The sequence below is a fragment of the Lepus europaeus genome, chromosome 17, assembly GCF_033115175.1.
Source record: "Lepus europaeus isolate LE1 chromosome 17, mLepTim1.pri, whole genome shotgun sequence".
In the NCBI taxonomy this organism is placed as follows: Eukaryota; Metazoa; Chordata; class Mammalia; order Lagomorpha; family Leporidae; genus Lepus; species Lepus europaeus.
Genome location: NC_084843.1, coordinates 57,023,070 through 57,042,200, shown reverse-complemented (window position 1 = coordinate 57,042,200; position 19,131 = coordinate 57,023,070). Strand labels below are relative to the sequence as shown.

At 36.1% G+C, this 19,131-nt stretch overlaps 1 protein-coding gene and 1 non-coding gene across 2 annotated transcripts in view; both read left to right on the top strand.

Annotated features, from left to right (window-relative positions):
- The window catches only part of CTNNA3 (catenin alpha 3), a 1,620,267-nt gene that overhangs the window by 368,085 nt on the left and 1,233,051 nt on the right, over positions 1-19,131 (top strand). The window contains exon 6 of the mRNA XM_062214092.1: positions 14,453-14,656. Within this exon, the coding sequence (XP_062070076.1) occupies positions 14,453-14,656 (204 nt within the window). The remainder of the gene's footprint in view (positions 1-14,452; positions 14,657-19,131) is intronic.
- On the top strand, positions 14,170-14,367 carry LOC133776461 (U2 spliceosomal RNA). Its single transcript, XR_009868402.1, has one exon. It is a non-coding gene; the product is annotated as a U2 spliceosomal RNA (small nuclear RNA).

Genomic DNA, 19,131 nt, shown 5'->3' with positions numbered 1-19,131 from the left:
TATCCAGCTCGAGGAAGAGAGCAGATTTCTTTTAACACCTTTCATGCCCAGAACATTTTTAGTTGGTTGTAACATCAAAATATTCAGAACACCCACAATGTTTAAACAGCAGTACTCTTGAGAGTATGAGGAAGTTGTTATGGTGGCAGGAGGGAAGGGGGACACACATCAAGACTATCTGAAGGATGCTATTACTGGGAAATTGTCACCACTTGGCAGTCATGTTCACACTCCTCATTGTTAAAGGGATTCTAGGACAGACACAGCTTTGAGAGTTTTACAGTCATTAGGTATGACTGTGCCACATGGGCTTCTCTTTTTTTCTATGCTCTACTATGCACAATCCGCCCATGAACCCAGGGTTTGTACTTAACCTACTATTTCTCCCAAAGGACATAATTATAGATAGAAGTGGAAGGTAGAATCAAACAGAACTAGTGCACAAATGGGATTACTTATTTTTTCCATTTGCCTCCTGTGTGCCTTTTCTTTCCTTCCTTGTTGATGAGTTGCTTTCTGGGAGAACTCCACAGGCATAACTGGCATAAATCTTGAAAGTACCAGGAACTACTCAAATGTTTGTTTAAATTTTTCAGGTTTATATTAGGCTTGGAATCAGTAAAACTCATAGAACGTAGAAGGTTGAACATCTGACATTATTGAGATAATTAAGAAGGATTAACACTACTTGAAAATACCAGAACATATGTTATATTTTTAGTAACAGTATTAAGGTATATAAAAGTCATTTGAATTTTTTCAGAGATTGTTATGGACAGAATAAGTTAGTCAACATTTCTTAGAGATTTTTAGGGTTTTTCTACAATTAATGATTTTAACATTTATTTATTCTGAAAATCAGAGCCACCTGAGAGATGAGAGCATGAGCACGTGCGAGAGAGATCTTCTGTCTTGTGGCTTACTCCCCAGATGGCTGCAACAGCTGGTGCTGGGTCAAATTAAAGCCAGGAGCTAGGATTCCCTCCCACGTATCCCACCTGGGTGGCAGGGGCCCAATTACCTGGTGCATCCTCTGCTTCCTTTCCCAGGACACCAGGATATATAATAAGATTCATTCAATATCACCCCTAATTCAACAGCTCTTTGGAAGGATTAATGTTACCTTTTATATGGAAATTTTGGAAAGAGGTCAATTCCTGATATGCATTTTTTTTATTGATCTAAGCAGATAAAAACGGAAAGAATTCATGATATGGTATTGTGTGTAGACCTGGTTGCTGAACACTAACAAAAATACCAGAATGCTTAGAACAGGATTATTACCTTAGGTGAAATGTATTAGATCAGTGAAAATTAAAAAAAAAAAAATCATTCATTTAAGAGGTAGAGCAAGAGTGAGAGAGAGCTCTCCATCTGCTGATCAACTCCCCAAATGCCTGAAAAGGCTATGAGGCTAAAGTTAGCACCCAGGAGCTCAATCTAGTAGGTCTCTTATATGGGTGGCAGTAACTGAATTACTTGAGTCAATCACGGATGCCTCTCAGGGTTTGCATTGGTGAAAATTGGAATCAGGGGCTGGAGGCAGTTATGAAATCCAGGCACTTCTATAGCAGATGTGTGTGTCCTAATTGGTGGTTTAACTATTAGATCAAATATCTTCTCCAGGTGAGTTAAATTTTTTATCAGTGCTTGGAGTAACCACCATCACAATACTCTCGGGCTATTTGAATGTTCCATACTAATAATTTAGAGAAAAAATGTTAAGGAACTCTATTTATCCATTTTATTTTAAAAATGTATTGATTATTTCTCTATAATATTTTTCTATTATACTAATGAATACACAACAAAATGCAAGTTATATACATTCTGACTTACTTCAACTAACTCTATAGTTAAATTTGTCTGTATAAATTACAATAACTTCCCAAAGTTCTATAACTTGTGTTATCTTGCTAGTTTATAGCTTTTGCTCACATTTTGCCTTCTTTGACATTTTTATAGAGCTTCTGTTTTTCAGATTGTTTAAATGGAAATGCCTTAAAATAAGGGATAAACTAGGCAAAGGAGTGCCTGTGAGTTTTCTCAATAGTATTTTCTATTGGTAATCACAAGGAGAAATTTTCAGAATAGAAATTTTTTGTCCTGTTTCATTTATATCATCACTCTGAAGATTGATAATGTAGTTGCTTGAGGAACATTATTTATGCTATGTGGTTATTATTTCTGCTACTCCCAAGTTGAAACATAGCATGTGTTTTTGTGAAGAATGTTGGTACTTGATTATAATCATAGCTGCATCTCTTTTGATAGGCAATTTCACTTTGGAGAATAGGTGTAAGATTTTTAGTGTTTTGAATGTAAATCAGATCAATCCCATCACAGACTAGAGTGTGTGCATGATGAATAGAGATTATTACACCAAATTTATTAAAATACAAAGAATTTTCCCAACCATATTGATATTCTGCTTTAGCTTGCTTAAGTTTTTTTTTTTTTAATAACATTTATATATCCTGGTAACGCATTACCAAAGCATTGCTGGAAATCTGAAATATGTTTAATGATTAATAAATATTTGTGGAATGAATGTCTGATACACATCTGAATGGTATATTAGGGTTCTGTTTTAGGATATGTAGCTTTCTTCACAGTATTCTATGGCTCCTTTGGTTGGTATACATCGCAATGCATTTAAAGGCAAATGTATTCACAAGAAAACTACTGAGGTGGGGCACACCCTACCGGATATAAAGTGTCTTCTAAAGTACCTTAATTAAGGTTAATTTAATTAATTAAAGGTATAGATTTTAACCTAAACTGACACATTATTTTAAGCCAAAACCTGTAGTTTACATTAGAGCTTTACTCTTGGTGTCATACATTCTATATGTATGGAAAAATGTATGTTGCTACATAAAAATACACCATTATATGTTACATTACACAAACCATTATGGTATCTTGTAGAATTTTTACTGCCCTAAAAAGCCTCTGTGCTCCTCTGCATATATGTGAGTAAATTTGACATTGATGATGAAGATACAAGGAAGTCCTTTGAATGTCAGTAGAGAGATTTCAAATGAACATTTGGTAATTAAGAAAATCTACTTTGTTATATTTCTTTTCCTTGTTGGTAAAATGGGAGAGTTTTTTGTAAGGATGATTAGGCTTTTAAAAATAATTTGACAGTTAAAATCTTTGTGAGAAAATGTGCCATATTTGGCCTATGATGACAAAAGTATTTTGTGTGTAGTTGAGAACATGTTTTTTTTTTTTTTTTTTGACAGGCAGAGTGGACAGTGAGAGAGAGAGAGAGACAGAGAGAAAGGTCTTCCTTTTGCCGTTGGTTCACCCTCCAATGGCCGCCGCGGTAGCGCGCTGCGGCCGGCGCACCGCGCTGATCCGATGGCAGGAGCCAGGTGTTTATCCTGGTCTCCCATGGGGTGCAGGGCCCAAGGGCTTGGGCCATCCTCCACTGCACTCCCTGGCCACAGCAGAGAGCTGGCCTGGAAGAGGGGCAACCGGGATAGGATCGGTGCCCCGACCGGGACTAGAACCCGGTGTGCCGGCGCCGCAAGGCAGAGGATTAGCCTATTGAGCCGCGGCGCCGGCCGAGAACATGTTTTAATCTAAACTTCTTTCAGAGTTCTTATTGGTTAGAATAGAGTTTGTTTTAGAAGGAAATGAGAAATGGGCTCCAAAAACAACTTGGTATTTATGTGATTGTTTGGTTATTATGCAATAAAATTTCTGTTTGATGAAAAAAATGTCCTCTATACTCTGCCTATCCATCCCTCTCTGCCCAAATACCTGGTAACCACTGACCTTTTTACTGTATCCATAGTTTTTCCTTTTCCAGAATGTCATATAATTTGAATCATATGTATAGGATATAGCATTTTCTTATTGGTTTCCTTCTCTTAATAATAAGCATTTAAGTTCCTCAGTATCTTTCGATGACTTAGTAGCTCATTACTTTTTGGTGCTGAAGAATATTCCATTGTCTGGATATACCACAATTTACTTATCCATTAACCTACTCAAGTACATCTCGGTTGCTTCTCAGTTTTGGCAGTTATGAATATGGCTGCTATGAATATCTGTGTGCAGGATTTTTGTGGACATAAGTTTCCAACTCCTTTTGGCAAATACCAAGGAGGGAGATCGCTGTATTGTGTTGGAAGAATATGTTTGTTATTTTCCTTATAATTTAAAAAATTATGATAATTTTACTTATTTGAAAGGCAGAGAGAGGGAGGGAGTGGGGAGGGATAGAGAGGGAGAGGGGAAGAGAGAGGGAGAGAGAGGGAGAGAGAGGGAGAGAGAGGATCTTCCCTTTTCTGATTCACCTCCCAAATACCAACAATAGCTGAAGATGGGCCAGGCAAAAGCCAGGAGCCCAGATCTCAAGTTAAGTCTCCCATGTGGGCAACAGGGACCCAAGTACTCAAATCATTATTTGCTGACTCCCAAGGTGCTCATTAGCTCCTCTTCCAGTTGAGCTCTCTGCTGTGGCCCGGGAAGGCAGTGGAGGATGGTCCAAGTGCTTGGGCCCTGCACCTGCATGGGAGACCAGGAGGAAGCACCTGGCTCCTGGCTTTGCATCAGCGCAGCGCACCGGCTGTAGCAGCCATTTGGGGGGTGAACCAATGGAAGGAAGACTTTTCTCTGTCTCTCTCTCTCACTGTCTAACTCTGCCTGTCAAAAAAAAAAAAAAAAAAAAAAAAAAGAAGTGGATTTGGGACTCAAGTTCAGGTACTCTGACATGGGATATAGCTTTCCTAAACATTTTAACCTCTATGCCAAACATCCAGCCCTTAAGTTTAATTTTAATTTTATAAAATTTCAAGTATTTAATTAAAAAATAAAGAATATATATTTCAAGGCATACAGCATTGTGTACTGATTATTCCAGTCAAAATTTTAACATGTCTTTCACCACCTGTATTATGCATTAATCACCAGAATTTGTTCAACATATAAATAAAACTTTGTTCCTTTGATTAATATCACCTCATTTTCCCCACCTCCCAGCCCCTGACAACTACCATTCTACTCTCTGCTTCCATGAGCTCATTGCTTCTTGGCCTTTGGCTAAGATCAAGTGTTTCTATGAGCTCAACTTTTTAAATTTCTACATGTAAATGAAATCATACTGTATTTATTTTTGGGGCTGACTTACTTCATTAGCATAGTGTCTGCCATATTCATCCATGTTATAAATTGCAGGATTTCCTTATTTTTTATGACTGACCAATATTCTCTTGTTTGGTGTGTGTGTGTGCATATACACATCATATGTGATATATATGCAAATATTGCTTAGGTAATTGCCATGTTTTGGCTATTGTGAATGATGCTGCAATAAAGATCATAGAACAGACATCTCTACAACCTACTGATTTAGTTTGCTTCATACATGTACCCAGAAGCTGATTTCTGGATCACATAATTTTTTATTTTTAACTTTGAAAAAAACTCCATACATTTTCCCTCAATAGTGTGTAGAGTTTCTTTTGTTTTTCAACATCTGACCTGACACATTTTACCTCTTACCTTTTTAATTATGTCCATACTGATAAGTCTGAGGTTATATCTGTGGTTTTGATTTGAGTTTCTCTGATGATTAGCAATGTTGTACAATTTTTCATATGCTTATTAGCTGCTTGCATGTATTCTTTTGAGAAATGTATATTCAAGTCCTTTGCTTATTTTAAGTTGCTTTATTGTTACTGCTATTATTAGCTATTGAATTGTACAAGTCCCTTGTATGTTTTGATATTAACTTCTCATAAGATATATAGTTTGAAAATATTTTCCCCAATTTGCTTTTTCATTTGTGATTATTTCCTTAATGTGCAGCACTTTTTAGTTTAATGAAGTCACATTTATTTATTTTTGCTTTTTTTTACTTGTCCCTTTGATGTCATATCTAAAAATGTCATTGCCAAGACCAAATGTCAAGAGTTTCTTTGCTAGATTTTATAGGAGTTCACAGTTTCAGGTCTTACATTTAATCTGTTTAATTTTTGTGAGTAGTGTAAGACAAGGTTTTAGTTTCATTCTTTTGTAGACATTCGATTTTTCCAGCATAATTTGTTGAAAAGTCTGTTCTTTCCCCATTGAATATTCTTGGTGCCCTTTCAAATATTACATGACTGTATATGTGTGACTTTATTTCTGTGACCTCTATTCCATCACATTGATGTATATGTCTGTTTTTATTCTAGTAAAATACAATGTTGATTTATATAGTTTTGTAATATGCTTTGAAGTCAGGAAGTATATCTCCAGTTTTGTCCCCATTTTGTTTTCAATATTGCTTTGACTATTAATAATCGCTTTTTGGTTCTTCCTGAATCTTGGAATTGTCCTTTCTATTCCTTTGTAGAAAATTAAATTTATTTGAAAGGGAGGGAGAGAGAGGATGTTCAGGAGAAACACAGGCAGCTCCCATCCATTTGTTTACCCCCTAAATGTATGCAATGGCCAAGGCTGGGCCATAGCCAGAGCCAGAAGTCAGGACTGCAGTCTAGGTTTTCCACTTGATTGGCAGGAAGTCAGTTACTCAGCCATCATTGCTACTTTGTAGAGTCTGCATTAGCTGAAAGCTGGAGTCAGAAGTCAGAATTGGAAATTTAAGCAAAGCATTCTAATGGGGATAAGGTATCTTAATTGCTAGACGAAAGACTGTTCCAACATTGGAATTTTGGTAGACATTTGGTTGAATTTCTAGATCACATTAGATAACATGGAAATTTTAATATTCTTCTGATCTATGGACATGGTATATCCTTGCATTTCTTTTTGTCTTCATTTTATGTCCTCAATGTGTTATGATTTTAAGTGTGTAGATATTTGAACTTCTTGGTTGAATTTATTGCTAAGTACTTTATTATTATTTTTGATGCTATTAGGAATTGTATTATTTTATTTACACCTTTTGCTGGTATCTTATGTGCGTGTATGTACAAAGAGAATCCAAAGTGCTATTGTGTGTTTATTTATGCATCATGATGTCACTTTCATTTGTATTCTATCATGCATTCCAGCAATCTTTTCAAGTTATTTTATGTAGAATCACCTGACATCATTCACTTTAAAATACATACATGGTCATGATATCAAGATTCCCAAAAAGTTACCAGTTATTTCTGTTTCAAAAGGCCACATGGTGAGTTTTCTTTCACCATAATTCCAGTTGGTTAAAATATTTTACATTATAAATTTTTCCCTTTAAGATAATGTTAAGGCTTCAACAAAAAATAAAAATGATCAGTGATGCCTATTTAAACTATATCCTCTTCATTAAAAGATTTAATATATTTTAAGTCATTCTGTATATCACTGTTTGGTTTGCTTATTACATTCTTAGTCCATGAGTTGTATATATCTTTTAGATTTTAAAATACCTATGAGTGTATCATTGATTTTACAATTTACTTTTAGTTTAATTTTAAACTTCATTTCTTTTTTCTTTGTTTAAAAGATTTTATTTATTTATTTGAGAGGTAGAGTTACAGAACAGATAGAGGGAGAGACCCAGAGAAAGGGCTTCCATTTGCTGGTTTGCTCCCCAAATGGCTGCAACGGCCAGAGGTGGCCTGATCCAAAGCCAGGAGCCAGGAGTCAGGAGCTTCTTCCGGTTCTTCCACATGGGTGCAAGGGCCCAAGCCCCTGGGCCATCTTCCACTACTTTCCAGGCCATAGGCAGAGAACTGGATCTGAAGAGGAGCAGCCAGGACACAAACTGGTGCCCGTATGAGATATTGACACCACAGGCGGAGGCTTAGCATGCTTTGCCATAGTACTGGCCCGTAAACTTTATTTCATGGGATCTGATTTTCCTATATGCTTATCCTATAATTTGTGAAATAATATACTCTTTTTTTCTGATTTCATGGATCTTTGTCCTACCTTTCACTCAATTTTTTTTGTCTTTGGGAGTAAAGCACATTTCTTCCCTTGACTGACATTCAGGTTTTAGTGTTTCTGCTTCTAAGTTCCACTTAATTATAACCTTGTTCAGGTATACTTGATAAGATAAGATCTGCATAAGATTACCTCCAAATGTTTTAAGCAACTTATTTAAGACATTTTAAATTGTTAAATAAAAATTGTTTATATTTACAGTATGCAGCATGATATTTTGAAATATGTGTATATTGTATAATGGCTAAATGAAACTAATTAGCATAAGCATTACCCCACACACCTATCTTCATTTTGTGGTGAGAGCATTTAAAACCTAATCTCTTAGTAATTTTCAAGTATATAACACAATATTATTATTATTATTTAATTTGACAGAGTTAGACAGTGAGAGAGAGAGAAAGGTCTTCCTTCCGTTGATTCACCCCCCAAATGGCTGCCACGGCTGGAGCTGCACCGATCCAAAGCCAGGAGCCAGGTGCCTCCTAGTCTCCTAAGTGGGTGCAGGGGCCCAAGCACTTGGGTCATCCTCCACTGCGCTCTTGGGCCATAGCAGAGAGCTGGACTGGAAGAGGAGCAGCCGGGACTAGAATGGGATGCTGGCGCTGCAGGCGGAGGATTAACCAAATGAGCCACCCTTATACATTATTATTAACATGTAAAATATGTTATACAATTTATGCAATAAATCTCTTAAACTTATTCCTCCTGGATAAATGAAAATTTAAATCCATTTACCAGTGTGTCCCAAATTCCTGCCCCACTCCCTTACCCCTGGTAATTACCACTATACTCTCTGATTCTATGAATGTGACTTATATAGATTCCATTTTTAAGTGAGATCATGTGGCATTTGTTTCCTGTGCCTGGCTTTTTTCACTTCACATAATTCCTCCCAGGTTTAATCATGTTGTTGCAAATGATAGGATCTTCTTAAAAAAAAAAAAAAGGCTAAATAGAATTCCATTGTGTATATATACTACCTTTTTATCCATTCATCTGTTGACAGACACTTAGGATGATTTCATATTTTGTGTGTTGTGAATAGAACTTCAATGAACATGGGAATGTAGGTATTTCTTTGGCATACTGATTTTACTTCCTTTGGATATAAACACAATAGTAGGATTGCTGGATTCCATTACAATTCTGTTTTCAGTTTTTGAGGAACCACCATACTATATGATTGTATCAGTTTACATGCCACCAATAGTATTAAGGTTTCCTTTTTCTACATGTCCTCATCAGAAAAATTACCTTACATTTTAATTCCATGTGCTATGGAAATTCTATTTTTTTTTTTTTGAGAATCTTTCAAATGTCACTTGCCTTTAACTAATTCATTTCTACACTCAATTGTACAGACTTATGCCTAGTCAACCTTAACTTGTCAACTAATTTTGTGAGTATTTATACTACAACTCTATATTATATATTTTATTATTTTTTTGTTAATCTTTGTCAGTTCTCTTAAGATGTAATCCCTGTGAGGATGGCAGGGATGTTCACTATTTCATTCCCAATTCCTTGCGCACTGCCTGGAACAGAAGATTCTAAAGAAGGACTCAAAGTGTAAGGAAAGAATAACTGAAGAGGAGTTGGGGTTTGAAATCAAGAACCTAAAAGGAAAATATACCTTTGGGAATAAAGGGGAGGGAGGAGACTATGAATGAACATGGAAGAATTTCTTCCTTGAAGAGAGGTAGGAAGAAATGGATGAAGAATGTCCAGGGAAAGGTGAATAGAGATTTTCCAGATGCTCATCTTAGTTTCTCCAGAGTAGTAGAGAGTATAAATTTGGTTGTTATATAAAATTGGAATAGTGGCCTAAATATCTTAGAGTAGGATTTGATAAATTAATCTTTCTCACCCCATTGTCACATTTATAAATTAATAGGAAAATGCCTCACAAAGTGGTTGGTAATGATTGAGACAATAAAAGCAGCACTGCACAATAGTTACAGCACAACTGCAACCAGGTTTGGTATAGAATTTTGCCTTTCCTGCTTACTAGCTGAGTGATCCCTGGGCAAGTTGCTTAAAGTCTTCAGTTCTGAAAAGGACTGATACGAAAAAATGAGGTATCAAATTCATTAACCAAAGAAATTATAAGATAGTCTAAAGGAGGTGAAAATATAGAGAGGATGAAAACTGTGTCAGTAACTTTATTCATAGTGATCCAGGGTTTAAACCTAGGCTATCTACTGCCAGAATGTGGACTTTTAATCCCTAAACTACACTGTCTCCTAATATGGAGCAATCTAAGAGAAGAATATGGAATTAGGATTCTTACTTTTTAAAAAAGCATTGCTTTGTCAGCAAAGTGTTAGGGAGGAAGGTGTATATTTGGCAGAATCTTGTAAAAGGGAAACTGTAGCTTTCTGTCAAGTGTCTTGCCAACAAACTGCAAGAGTATTTTCACATATAGTTAAAATACAGCAGAAGAGATAATTTATGCCAGTTGTTCTCCAGCAAATCTAGTGCCATTTCATATAATGTTAAAGTTATTTTAAAATTTTTCTTGTTTTTATTGATCTGATGACAAGGCTAGTAAATTTTTATAAATTGTGAAAAAGAGGGCAGCAATTTAGGCAGAATCAAGATGCATGTGTGTAGGTATCAGAAGTTAGAGCAGGCAATGGTTTTAAGTTCAGATGGGCTTGAAGAATAAGAACTTCTAAATGTCAAGCAGGTAAAAACCCAGACTGGGATCACTTGAGGAATGTACTTTAGAGAGGAGCCTGACTAAATTTCCTGTTAAAACACAAGTTGTTTGCTGATATGAATCACAACCAGAACAGCTAAAATTATGATCATTTTTCTTGGAATAATTATTGGTGAAACAATTGGAAATTTTGTAGACCTTCCCTATCATCACAGTTGTTGGAGATAAAGTAATTGTTTCTATTTTATCTTCCAATTGCATTTGAAAAACTCAAGAATAATAGTGTTACCCTCAGAGTTACTTTTTTAAAAACCCATTTATTTAATTTATTTGAGAGGCAGAGTTACAGAGGGAGAGAAAGGGAGATACAGAGAGATCTTTCATCTGCTGGTTCACTCCCCAAATGGCCACAACAGCTGCAATTGGGCTGATCTGAAGCCAGGAGCCAGGAGCTAAGAACTTCTTCTGGGTCTTCCATGTGGATGCAAGAGCCCAAGTTCTTGGGCCATCTTCTGCTGCTTCCCAGGCACATTAGCAGGGAGCTGGATTGGAAGTGGAGCAGCCGGGACTCTGCAGCTTTACCTGTTATGCCATTGCACCAGCCCCTCAGAGTCTCTTTTTAATCATGATGCCATATTGGAGGGCCATTTTCAAAAAGGTTTTATTTAGCTTAATTTTTGTCATGAAATATTGGAGTGATAAGTTTATACTAAATTGGTGAACCTAAGGAAGATACAGCACAAGTGACGAATGAAACAAGGAGGTAGATTTAAATAAATGAAGCCTTGACTAACAGCCAAGCCCATGGCTGGGTTTATGGTCTCATCAAAAACATTATGTAGGTTGAACAGTTAGCCTAGTGGTTAAGATATCCACATCTTGAATCAGAGTGTTTGGATTTGATACTTGGCCCTGGCTCCTGATTACAGTTTCCTGGGAATGCAGAACTTGGGAGGCAGAAGTGAGGGATCAAATAATTGAATTCTGCCACCCATGAAGGAGACCGGAATTGCATTCCTGGCTTCTGCTTCTGGCCCTGGCCATTATGAGCATCTGGGTAGTGAACCAGTGGATGGGGGCACTTGCATAAGCCAGCACACACTTTCTGTCTCTTTTTCTGTGTCTCTCCTCTCTCTCTCTTCCTCTCTCCTTTCTCCCATTCTGAATCTTTTCAGTACGAAACAAATAAAAGAAACAAGAGAAAAATATGTAGGAAACAGGGGAGGAAGAACTAACCTGAATGCTTTACAAATATATGACTACACAAAAAATGTAAGAATGAAACTGATATTTTATGATTTGATTTTTGTTTTTAACCCTTGTCTATACTCCTGTGGAACAATGGTCTACTTTTTACCTGTTAAACATTATGGTTAGTGGTACATTAAGCTTCTGATTAGAGAGTAAATTGAAATTATCATGTAGAGAAAAATAAAGGAAGAAAAAAGGAAGGAAGGATGAGGGATTGAGGGAGGGAGGGAGTAAGGGAAGGAGGAAAGCATGGCTGTTTTCTTAGAATTGTATCTATGAAATACATGAAATCTGTTTTTTCTTTTTTTTTTTTTAACTTCTATTTAATGAATATAAATTTCCAGTGTACAGCTTATGGATTACAATGGCTTCCCCCTCCCATAACTTCCCCCCCACCCGCAACCCTCCCCTCTCCCGCTCCCTCTCCCCTTCCATTTGCATCAAGATTCATTTAACCAAGTTTTTATCAGATCCATGAGAATACTTCAAAAAGTTTGTGGAAAAATTGGAATCAACAGAAAGGTCTGGAATGGGCATTAACCCCAGTGGTTAAGATGCTGATTAAGATACACAGATCCCCACATTGGGGTGCCTAGGTTCGCTACCTCACTACAACACCCACCTACACTTTCCTGTTAATGCAGACCCTGGGAGCCAGCAGTGATGCCTCAGTAGTTGGGTTCTGGGAGGGCTAGGTTGCATTCCTGGCTCCTGGCTCCTGGCTTTGGCTTTGCCCAGAGAGCCTTTGTGGGCATTTGGGGAGTGATCTATCAGATGGGAGCTTTCTCTGTGTGTCAGTTTGTCTCTGCCTATGTCTTTCTCTCTGCCTCTTCAACAAATTAATTTAAAACAAGATAAACTTATTTTGTCACAAAAATGTGAAATCTGTGCATTTTTTCGTATATGCCTGTGTTTTCATGAACTTTTAGAGACTTCTTGAATGAATTTCAAAGCTTTTTGCCCAAAAGTAAACTTTGCCATTAATTCTATTTTCCATGAATCTTTTGATATTCCCACATGTGTTCTAGTTTATATTTTATACCATATTTTGTAATATCTGAATATTATTCAGTTGTAATTTTTATTTTATCCAAATTGTTTTAAAAGTATTTCTCTTTCTGTAATGATTTTCTCTTCCTATATTGGCTTCATAATTATAATTTCTATATATATATATATATATATATATATATATATATCTACTTCTGATCTCTAAGTAAGTAACATAACGCAACATAGTGTCATGGTCAATGTAAGATCTTATATGTATGAGAACTTCAAAAAGTTCTTGGAAATGCTTTATTTTTCAATGATATTTTCCATAAACTTTTTGAAGTCCCCTCATATATACATATGTGTATATGTATGTATTTATTTTTATATACACTAATGCAGACTTCTCTGTAGGTATAATATACACATATAAAAATCTTATACATAAGGTTACACACTGTGAATATCTCATTGATGACTTTACTCTGTATGTACTCACACATCTGAGGATATGCTTTCATGTTATGTGAAAGATTCTTCAGAGAGATTTTATTTTACACTCTTTCTTCAGTTATCATATTATACTTTACCTTGGAAAGTCTTTCTTCCTTGACATATTTCAAGCAAGTACCCTCCATGCATCTTACCTTCTCCCTTTGTGTTAAGGGCTATGTTGAATTAGATATTACAAAATCTGGATATGTGTCTGAAAAACATAATTTCCTCACCCTCTGATTGTTGGTGAGACAGCCTTTGGATATCACTTATCATCAGCTGAAATGTCTGGTTAATGATACCTCTGCTGCCACCTCCTTATAGTGCTTACAGGGTGAGATGATATATGAATATGTGAGGGTCTGCCATTGTGGTTTATGCCATTGTGGATTATGCCATTGTGGATTATGCTTCTGCCTGCATCTCTAGTATAATACATGAGCTTGAGTTTGAGTTCCACTGCTCTGCTTCTGATTCAGCTCCCTGGCAATGTGCCTGGGAAAACAGTACAACATGGCCCAAGTATTTTGGCCCTTACCACCCAATTGGGAGACCCAGATGGATTTCCTTGGCCCAAATGGCCAATTACTGCCATTTGGGGAGTGAACCAGCAGATGGAAGATCTCTCTCTGTCTCCCTTGATTTCTGTAATTTTGTCAAATAAATAAGTAAATATTTTAGAACATAAAAAGATATGATTTGTTGAAAATACTGTATAAATAGTGCAGTCTGATGTTATGAATGATAGCCATTGTATTAAGCATTTATATAATTCTCACAATAGTTTTATAACACAGGAAATATTAATATTCTAGTGTTACAAATTAGGAAGTGAAGGTTCAGAGAACATGAAACATTGCTGAGTGGGAATCGCTTCTTGGCCTTTTGGCTAAGATCAAGTGTAGTAACTGGTGAGTGGGAAAGGCAAGATTTGAATCCAGATCTGAGGCTAAAAATGGTCTTCATAATTTCATCATTAATCTGAAAAATAATCACCACACAGATTTATTGGTGAACTGGTCAAGGTGGTAAAAATACATTTCTCTTTATTCTTACATCTAAATTCCAAAAGTAAAAAGCAGGGTAATTTTTTTTTTAAATAAAAATGTTATGCTGGGAAGTTTTAACCAGCCAAATGTGTTCTCCTTTTAGAATTTAATTGTCCTGAATCCACTCACGGTGACTGAGGAGGAAATAAGACCATCACTAGAGAAACGCCTTGAAGCCATTATCAGTGGGGCTGCTCTGTTGGCTGATTCTTCATGTACGAGGGACTTCCACCGGGAGCGGATTATTGCAGAATGCAATGCTATTCGCCAGGCTCTTCAGGACCTGCTTTCCGAGTACATGAACAATGTAAGTGATTGGTTTGCCCTCCCATCTGCATCCCTCCTTCTGCCTTGTCCTGTGGGCATGTTCTGAGATGCTTTCTTCACCTCCAATAAGATAAATTGCAAAGGAGTTCCTGGTTTTATAGTGGGTTGACTTTCTGAGTGGCTTCTGCTTGATTATTTGAAGGATACAATGATTCTGGGAGTTTCTAGGGACAAAATCAGAACCAGAAGAGTATTGACAGGCCGGCGCCGTAGCTCACTAGGCTAATCCTCCGCCTGTGGCGCCAGTACTCTGGGTTTAGTTCCGGTTGGGGTGCCGGTTCTGTCCCGGTTGCCCCTCTTCCAGGCCAGCTCTCTGCTGTGGCCCGGAAGTGCAGTGGAGGATGGCCCAAGTCCTTGGGCCCTGCAGCCCATGGGAGACCAGGAGAAGCACCTGGCTCCTGCCATCGGATCAGCGCGGTGTGCCGGCCACAGCTCGCCTACCGCGGCGGCCATTGGAGGGTGAACCGATGGCAAAAGGAAGACCTTTCTCTCTGTCTCTCTCTCACTGTCCACTCTGCCTGTCAAAAAAAAAAAAAAAAAAAAGAGTATCGACAAAGGATTGTTTTGTTTGCAGAAGTATCAGTTGAGGAAGGGAGTTGTGGTTGGAGAAAGGAAACTAGGGTTGTACATAAATTTAAGGGCTAAAAAGAAAATAAACAGAGGGGCAGTTTGCTCAGGATTAAATTGGTGAATAATGAAAGGGCACCAAAAGTTAGAATTTAGATAGAATTTAGTAAAAGTCAGTGCTGCAGAGATCTTGAGCTGTATTTGTGGATGTAAAGAACCTGTGCAGTTTGGACAGCCTTTTTAAATGTGATATGGTGGAATTGATATTTTTACAGAATTAGCTATTGTTCAGAAATGTTCAAAGTGTTGTTTAAATTAAGGGTAAAATGTTTGCTTCAAGGTTTTCTTTTTTCCATTAAATGTGTGTGTGTGTGTGTGTGTCTATGAAGGGTCTGTAAAATCTTAGTTCCCTCAAATCTTAGTGCTATTTATAAAATGAAAAAGAAATTCTTAAAGATGTTGTCAACTGTCTCCTCATCAGGAAGTCTTCTTAAATAATAGAGCTAAATAAAATGAAAGTTATAATCAAAATGCTTTTATCTGCCTTATTATAAATGGAATAGTTTAGATTTATGAATGTGTCTTTAGAGAATTTTCTGTTGTAAAGCTCATTACTTTTTGGATATGGAATTTAAGTTTTGGGATTGTACAGAGTAAATATTTTATGTGCATAATTGAAATGTGCTAAAATTTGTTGGTGAGTGTTTGGGACCCTTCAACATATTTGGTGGATCTCCATACTCTTAATATTTGATGTCTTTGGTTCTTGATTAAAAAAAAAAAAAATCTCTTGCATGTTAAGAAATCAAAGTAGTAAAGCAGATTTTGTTAATAACATATTAGTAATGTCATGTCCTACTAGAATGTCTCCATTTTTTGCATATATTGAAGATTTTTCAAAGTAATTCATCAGTCTCAAGAAACTGTTAAACATATTAAACATAAAACTGTATTGTATTCTTAGGCTTATAGATAAAATATATAGTTATTTATACATTTATCTATATATTATTAAGATTAGATAAATGAACTTTAAATATAGCTATTTTATTCTTTATAAGTACAGACAAACTTATATACTTGTGTACACTCACCCAAATAAGTAAGTAGGGGTGGCTACATAATTCGTGGGCCTAGTGCAAAATGGAAAAGTGAAGCTATTGTTTAAAAATCATGGCAGGGACAGATTTGCCAAAGATTTATTTTCTTCCATAATTTTTCTTAACCTATGAAAGGTTATGTCTGTTTTCTATTTGGTGTTAGGTTTCTTGGGGCATAGGGGTCCAAAGGGGCAAGTGCAGACCCTGGTGGAGGTCCAGGCACCTGCCTCATGACCCTGACTTAACAGGTATAAAAGGCCCCACATGGAGGGAGACAATGATTGCTGGGTGGGAGAACAGTTGGCATAAAACTTGTTGTCTTAGGAAGTCACCAAGAAGCAGGACTGTATTTGAGCCTTGACATATGCTTCAATCCCGGTCATTGGAATACGCGAATTTTAAGATAAAATTGTTAAGAGTTTCAAGGTGATAGAAGAACATTCAAACCCAAGCACAGGACCCATTTCTGAGTGTAGGGGCCTGTGTGCAGTAGCAGGAAACTGAAGCTGATCTTGTATATAATAAACATGTATCAACTAGAAATAGGTGGTAGTCTCATGGAGTTTTCTCATTTGAATTTAAAACTATGCTTAGCAAAGGTGAAGGGAACATTTTTCCTGGGTGTAGTCATTAAGTAGGGACATTTTCTGTATTCATTTATAAGTAATAATAAATATCAATCTTCTTTTTACTATTACCATCACCAGGACTTCTAGACATTAGTAATAAACTTGTGCTTTTCACATTTTTTTTGTTTTTCCAAGTTATGGAAATGTTGAGTTGTTGTGGTTTTGTTCATTTTTGTTAGTGCATATAATTTAGTACATTTTAAGAGTATCATTTAATAACCAATGTATTCCTTATGGATACATTTAAACTAACAAAGATAACAATGTGATTGTAAAGGTAGAGAGCCAAAAACCCAGACACTTAAATTATTTTATGTGTTCACTTGGAGTTTTTCTTTAAGCTTAAAAATAATAACAGTGGAACAGTGTGAACTGCAGGGGGCAATATTTTTGCCAGGTAAGTGCAAATTTAGTTCATTCATGAAGTATTTCTTTAAATTTTATCTTTGCAATTAGATCTTTTTGAAGATTATTAATTTTAAATTTAATTTTTAAAGTCAAAAAACATATTAAGAAAATAGTGGTTTTAATGATTATCAGTGAAAAATAATTTTGTCATAAAGATAAGCAGAATGTTTAAGACATAAACACTCCAGGTATCAAATATGCTAACTAAGCCAGTGAAAATATCTGTAATTTTTCTATTCCCTGCTGCTCTGTTATAAGGATTTATTCTGTTGATCAGTTTCAAGATCTACTATCAATTATAAAAACTTATTTATGTTGTTAATATCTTCTATTAAGGTATTTTGGTTTTAAAACAAGGTGAATTCTGTGTTAGGAGACTTAAATGAAGAGACTTTTTCTTATATAATATCTAAATAACCAAAAGATGAAAGTAGTGTTTTTTAGCTTGCTCAGATAATTATATTGAATTTTATTGTTTTAAGGTAATCTTAATGGTAAGAATTCAAATTTTTCTGGTATTTAAATGATTGAACTGTAGTACTATTCATGTTGGACAAAGGCTTTCACATGCTTCTTCCATTCTCTGCGTTCACTGTTTTCTATCTCCTGGAAAGCAAAACATACACGCTCTGATGCAGGACTCCCTCAAGGCCCTTTCAGTTCCAGAGCTCTCATTCCCACTGCTATTCTCATGTTGGTCTGCCCTCCTCACCGGAGAGCAGCTCTAGGACAGTGGGAATATGTCCTTGGCCCTTACCACAGAAACTCTCAGGTAGCAGGTACTCAGTAATTATTATTTAAATGTAGCTGAATTTAACAATAATTGTTCCCTCTTAATTTTTAAAATTAAAACTACAGTGTGTCTGAAGAGCTTAGTTCTTATTTATTCATTGTATTTACGTGATCACTCTGGAGAAAAGAGGATGGTGAATCCTGTGAACATGAACAGAGGGAAGGAAGACTACAGAGGCAAAGAAACTTGTTCTTTGAGTAATCTAAGTAGATTTATATATTCCATTCCTCTCCTTGGGCATAATGTTAATACTTTTGTGGAATGTATATATATTTTTTCAGGAAATGAAAAACTTTTATCTATGTAAGTAATCTGCCCTGGTGTTTTTTTAAGAGTTCAGGCTTGAAGTAGCTAAATTTATACAGTGGTGGTTCACATGATCAGAAACCTATTATGCATATATTATATTAACATTATATTGATAAGTATTAGCTATTAAAAATAAAATTTGTGAATGTGTAATATTGTGAAAAACTCCAAAAAAGTATAGTAAACTCTTTTCATATGAAAGGGCAGAAATTTAGGCCTAATGCTTGTAGCTGATCAAATGTGATTGGAAAAAAAAATGTGATTGAACCACACTTAAGCAATAGGAACTAATCTGGAAAACTGTGGGGCTTATTATCAGGACTCATCCCTAGTTTTAATTTTATATCAAGTTTGTGTCACAAATGATGCTAGTTGTATTAAATGTATACATATCAGCAGATATGTATATTTTTGGGAATTCGTTGAGATCATTTGGGTATTGTTCTGTGTTGGATGCATAGCTGGACAGGGTCTTCAGGGACTGCTGCTGTAACAAATTGTTACAGATTTAGTGTCCTAAACCACACAAATTTTGTTTCTGTAACTCTGCAGGTCAAAAGTCTAGTATGGACCTCACTGAATTAAAAATCAGTGTTAGAGGGCCACATTATCTGCTGAAGTCTCTAGGGAAGAATGCATTTCCATGATT